We start from the raw sequence: 6,000 nt of genomic DNA on the forward strand, positions 1-6,000 counted from the left end.
AGACTGTTTTTTTTTGTTTTTGTTCCTCTCAGAAGTGTCTTTCTTTCTTTCCTGCAGCACGGAAAAGGATATGCTAGTCACTTCTACAGGACTTACCTGAAGCAGCATGATTTGCACAAAAGAAAGTCGACCAACAAAAAGCATCAGCTTTCAACTTCATTATCTTGGCCATCCAGTTCTGTGTAACTGAAGGATTTGTGTGCTGTTGGAGACATCCTGGCCAACAATAGGACCTAATTGCTCTCAGCAGGCCTGAGAAATGAGTTGAAATGTGTAGAACTGTAGAAACTTCAGAGGCAACTGATCTTGCCTCTCTGATCAGTGTGTGCCTGTTTACAGCACTATATATCTTTCTCTCTCCAAAATGTCACTGAGCCCTTTAGATGTTTATATTCACCACAAAAAAGCCAATCGTACAGATAAAAGAGATGTGCATTATAAATGCAATATCACTGTTTTAAACTTGACTGTTTTATATTATTTTTGTGTGATTCAAGTGTTCCCCAAACTATTCCAACTTTACAAGAGAGATTGTGATCATGTTCTTTTCACCTGTGGGTCATAAAAATGTTGTTAATCCGAAGACCCACAAAATTATCAAAGACATTTCTGTAGTTTATACACCGTGTTGCAAAGTGTTTACTGTACTATTTCAAAGCTTCTAAATAAATATAAAATATATATATATTATATTATATATAATTTTCCGAAAAACGTGGTACAACTTAGTTGATTTTTAAATGGATTCATACAGTCTACACCATACACTAAAGCGAGAAGATAATTCAGGGTTCCTAAGCTATCCTTGCTAAAAACAAAAAATAAAATAAACCTTTAATAGTACTTCCCCAAAATTGGTATTTTGGTCGATCCTGTTTTTCTTGTTTTAAAAAAAAAAAAAAAAAAAAAAAAGCTGTAAGCAACAACATTTTGTCAAAAAAGTTGTAAGGAATTTTCAATGCCAAAGATGCAGCTGTCAATATTACCCGAATGAGCGCTATGTACTATCAGAGGTGTAAACCACTCTCCATTCTTTTGGTTATGTTTCTATGGTTTTTAATTTGGAATCACAAAAACCTTTTCTAAGGCTCTATAAATTCACCTGTATATGTTGTTAAAAAGAACACTGGGTGTCTGTACATTTTGCAATGTAAGATATAATGTAAGTGAAGTTAAGTATTTTAAGAAAATCATCCCAAGCTCATAAATATGTATACATACATACATACATAAATACATACACACACACACACACACAAACACCCACACATCTCTCTTTAACATAGTTTTTGTGAAACTATACAAATGTATTGCCTAAAAATATTTCTCTTGTGGCTAGGAATAGTTGTTGATAGAATTCAAATTACAAAGGCAAAGTGTATGCCAGACTCTTTTATCACAAAGGAGATTTCCAATTAGGAACATGGCACATTCTCAGCTGACCCCTCTCCCATGGGAGTTCAAATGGTGTTGGCCACCATCTTTGTTGGGAAAAGGATTAAGCCCTTGCATATAATCTTTATGTTCTGTAATAATTCTGTGGTCTGAAACAGTATCTTAGAGCGTTTCTTTTCTATAAAATATTGAAAAAAAGTAAAATTTCAAAGGTAAAGTTTAAAACTACTTTCATGTCCATGGAGTTTAAGTACCATTTACTAAATGTAAAAATCTAGTAAAATTTTTTCTTTTTTTTTTTTTTTGTGCTGTGATTTTTTCCCCCCCACTGTACTTTGTTACATCCAATAATGAAAGCAAATGAGAGCACACCTTGCTGCCAGCCAATGCCTAGCCAAATTCAAACCAATTCCTGCTGATGATTGAACATTAAGTAGAACAAGAGCAAATGTTTCATTGATTGCAGTGGGATTTGGATCATGCCATTATGTAGGAATTCTGCTGTCCCTACCAATGCTGCCATGGGATGAATGTGTGAGAGGTTACTGCTATGTCATAATAGAATTGGGGTTTCTTATTTTTTTTGTTGGTTCTGGGTTTTTTTTGTTCTCTCTAATGGCAGTTTCTATTAGATAGGAGTATATAAATCAGCTGTATGAAAACCATCTTGCTGCGATCCAGATATGCACAGGGAATCCAACATTCCTGATCAAATTCCACGAGTCCTTTGTACAACTAGTGGACTGGGCCCTGCCATTGTTAATTTAATATCCCAAACAAAATACTATGCTCATTAAACACTTTAATGTGCACACCTAGCATGTTTATATAAGGACAAATTGTTTCATGAGATCCTTTTAAAAATGTGTGTTCTACAAAACCTAATTCAAAAATCCCCCAAACAACTTCAAAACCTATTGATTTGAGGAAATACAACAGTGAAATGTTCCCCCTGCTCTAGGTAGCAGACCTTTTAGTTGCCTACAGGCTTCATTTGTTTTATGAAGAAAAGCCATGGAATTTGTGACAAATATTTCATTTAAAGGAGATTGCTAGATTCTTGTTTCTGCTTTTAAAGCAAGAAAGGCCTTTCCATTCTGAAACCTGTTTTCAAGTAAGTTTTTAATACAGACTTACACTGTAATTTATGGTTGACTTTTGGTCTTTGGGAGGAAAAGGAAATGGTTTTACATTTTATTTCATGGACAGCCAAAGTGTTTTTATTTGATGAAACTCTCTTCACATTTTGCATGCCATTTTTTTCTGAAAAAATTATTAACCATATCATCTCCCTTCACTGAGTTCCAAAACTGAACTCTTTCCATCACGTATGGTATACGTACAGATTTATTAATCTTTTTTATTCTTATTTGATGTTAAATACCCTTGGCATTGGTCCATGTATACACAGAAATCCTTCTCAGTTCAGTGGGAGAGTCCTAGAGGGAGTCATGGTAGGATGCAGAGTGTCAAGGAAAAGGAAGAACTGAAGTATTACAGCCTGAGCTCTCGAGATGAAGCTGTAGCTCCTGCTGATTTCCCTTGCTCACTGTGACTTTTGGTGCACCCACATTTGCTGGCACAAGCCTTGGGACACCTTAAATCCCAGGACATAGCTGCTGTCCCAAGAGAAGGGCAAACTGGGCAGTGCAGAGGCTCAATTTGTCCTGTTTCTTTGTTTTAGTGGGCAGCTGCCCACCTGCCTTTGAAATTGCCTTGTTCAGCTTCTCCCAATATTCCATCACACTGCTGGGTGCAGGGACAGGTCTGTAAATGCCTTCAGAGCCCTCTCAGTGTGTGTGCCTCTTCCTCTGAGCACAGGTGATGCAAATACTGAAGGACTCTCACCTTCACATTGGGCCCAACAGTGAACTGAAATAATCAGGAAATGTTTAGGTTGGTTATTAAGGAGAAAGATTGATGCCCATAAAATTGAGATGAGGAAGGTTTTGGAATCTCCTCACTTTAGGTTTTCAAGGTGCAAAAAAAACCACCTGTAAGGGGTGATAAAAGTGTACTTAAACTTGCCTCAGAGAAAAAGCACAGAGAAAGCTCTCAGTCCTGTTGGGCTGTAATGTTCCTGGTGGGGCATGCTGAGCTTTGGAAGAGTTAATCTGTGCACAGCTGTAGGGATAAGAATGTTCTAGCCTTCAATTAGTTATTTGAAGCAATATTTAATGTTTCAATTTACCATTTATGAACATAATGACAGCAGAACAAGCTGCCTGTGAGAGTAACTGTCTTTGGAGTAAATTAGAGTTCAAGCAGAGAAGACAGGGTCTTAAAACAATATGGAATCAGGTCTGTAAATCCTTTTTTTTTCTTTATAAACTCCTGATTTAGATATGTAGCAATAGATTTCTAAGCAGCTTGCCTATCAAAATTCTTTAAAATCAGACTTCAGTTTCTTCCAAAACTTAGAGATACTAAAACATTTCACTACTTGAAACTGAATTCAAATTTTATTTAAGCAAGTTTTTGCTAATATGCCTATTGAGGGAAGGTATTTCCATGAACATATTTTTAAATTACTGGAACAAGGTGTAGTAATTTAAATAGGGTTTTTTGTTTTTTTTTCACTAGTGTTGTTGCAAAGTTAGGTGAAATGAAAATGCAGAGTTAAATACGATTTGTAAAGATTCCTGCATTACAGCCTTTATATGGTTGTGGGGGAGATACAGGTGTGTGTGTGTAACTGTAGTTCAAATTCTGGGAAGTTGCCATGGGATTTTTTTCTTACAGCTCCTATCAGTAAATGTAAACAAAAAGGGCAGAAACACATGTTAGGGTACTACAAAACTAGACTTGGTCCTTAGAGTAGAATGTAGTTTTGCATTCAAGAATAAATTCAGCCCCTTCTTCATGTGTTACACCCACACTCAAGCACACAACTCTTTTTTTTTTACTTCCAAAATGTAGGAATTTTTTTTTCATTCTTTTTTAAAGTAATATCATTCCTCAGGGTAAAGGGTGGATAAATAGATAGTCTTCCTAGGCTGATAAATTGCAACTGCAATTTTGCAAGGCTGTTAAATATTTGTATGTCTTACCTGGAGAAAGCCGATCGTAACCTGCCGCTGTTCCATGTTCTCGTCTCGAGTTTTATGGCATTTGGACTTGTGAATTAAAGCCTGTACAAAGGTATAGGGGCCAAAATAAGCATATTTGATATGCATATATTTACTGCAATTTGATTGCAAAAAAATTGGCATCAGATGTCTATAAAGGGTAGGAAGTTGTTAATTCTCTTCTGTTTGCAGTAATGTAAAAGACAGCCAGTAGGACTTTATTATAATACTGTGCTAAATTCTGAAACTGTGAGTCAAATCCTTTGCACTGATCCCTACAATCATAGAGCAAATTCTTCTTAAAGAGCTCCTTCATTTTATTTTGTCTCTAAGAAATGGATACATATATATATATATATATATAAACAAATATACACAGCCATTACAATCCATTGCTGAGCATCTGTGTTTTTGTAGATATCCTCATATGTAAGAAATAAGCAAGAGCTAACTTGGACAGATTTCTTGAACTGAAATTGTTTTTGAATTTGAATTTGTTAATAAAGTTCATGATATTGACAGACATCAAGAAAAATGCAATCTCTGTGGGTGTAGCTCTCCAGAAGGCAAAAGCTTCACTTCGGAAGCATTCTGTCAAAAAACTCTAGAAATGCAACTGCTGGAAATCTTGCTGAGTCAAGATGAAAAATGCTGTGCTAAAGCTTTCTGGTTCACTGTGTCAGCACTGATTAAAGTGTCCTCTGGATGGTAACCACTTTAGGCAGGCAGAAGATATCAAAAATTGCAAGCAGGATTGAGATAATGTTTACCATTCCTGCAGAAGAGAGACGCAGACAAATAGGTGAATATATACTGAAATACTGATCTATAGCATACAAGATGGAAAAAGCAGTTAAGTCAAACATTTAAGAAAAAAGAATTCTTCCAAATACATGAACTTCAAAGATTAAAGTTCAGCTGATGCTCAACATAAAAGCATATTTTGGGTAATTTATCTTTGATTTGCTCTTACCCTGGAGAGCGATATATTGTATGACAAAGTCTTGACATGATAAAAGGAATGTAATCAAACTAACCTTCAGTTTTAGAAGTCTTGGATCCAGACATTCAGCCTGCAAAACTGAGCTGTATTTTATATGCATCAGAGCCTAATTCCATTAAAGGCAGTGGCCCAACTTGCAGTGATAGGAAGGAGAGCAAAAGAAAGTTTTCATTTCTTTCTTTATGCATTTTTTAAGCAAGAGCAGCCTGCAATAAAATTATTTGACATCAGAAAAAGGGAAATTTCACTGGCTTTGCTTTTAAAAAAGCTGTTTGGATATTTGAAACTTTGGACAAGGCTATGTGTCAGTGTAAAACAGACATTTCTGATAATTTTATCTCAAAGCAAAATAACACAGGATATAAAGGAAGTGATATAAATGTTTAGATTTTCTATTAAGATAAAGACAGAAATGCAGTCCTGAAAAGACAGATTCATGTTTTTATTATGCAGAAGTTCAGACAACTAAAAATTCATTGGAACAGAGTATTCTTACACTGCCCTAGTTGTTGGTTGAAAATGTGACCGAAACAA

The 6,000-nt window shown here is 35.5% G+C and overlaps 1 protein-coding gene across 4 annotated transcripts in view; it reads left to right on the forward strand.

The window, feature by feature from the left end:
• The window catches only part of PCDH10 (protocadherin 10), a 36,152-nt gene extending 34,456 nt beyond the window's left edge, over nucleotides 1-1,696 (forward strand). For all 4 annotated transcript variants that reach the window (XM_030238895.2, XM_030238896.2, XM_030238898.2 and 1 more), the window contains one exon: nucleotides 58-1,696. Coding sequence is in view for 1 of the 4 variants with exons in the window: in XM_030238899.2 (XP_030094759.1) it covers nucleotides 58-77 (20 nt within the window). In the remaining 3 variants the exon portion in view is untranslated. The remainder of the gene's footprint in view (nucleotides 1-57) is intronic.
• Nucleotides 1,697-6,000: the final 4,304 nt, after the last annotated feature.

Source organism: Serinus canaria, chromosome 4 (assembly GCF_022539315.1).
Source record: "Serinus canaria isolate serCan28SL12 chromosome 4, serCan2020, whole genome shotgun sequence".
Lineage (NCBI taxonomy): Eukaryota > Metazoa > Chordata > Aves > Passeriformes > Fringillidae > Serinus > Serinus canaria.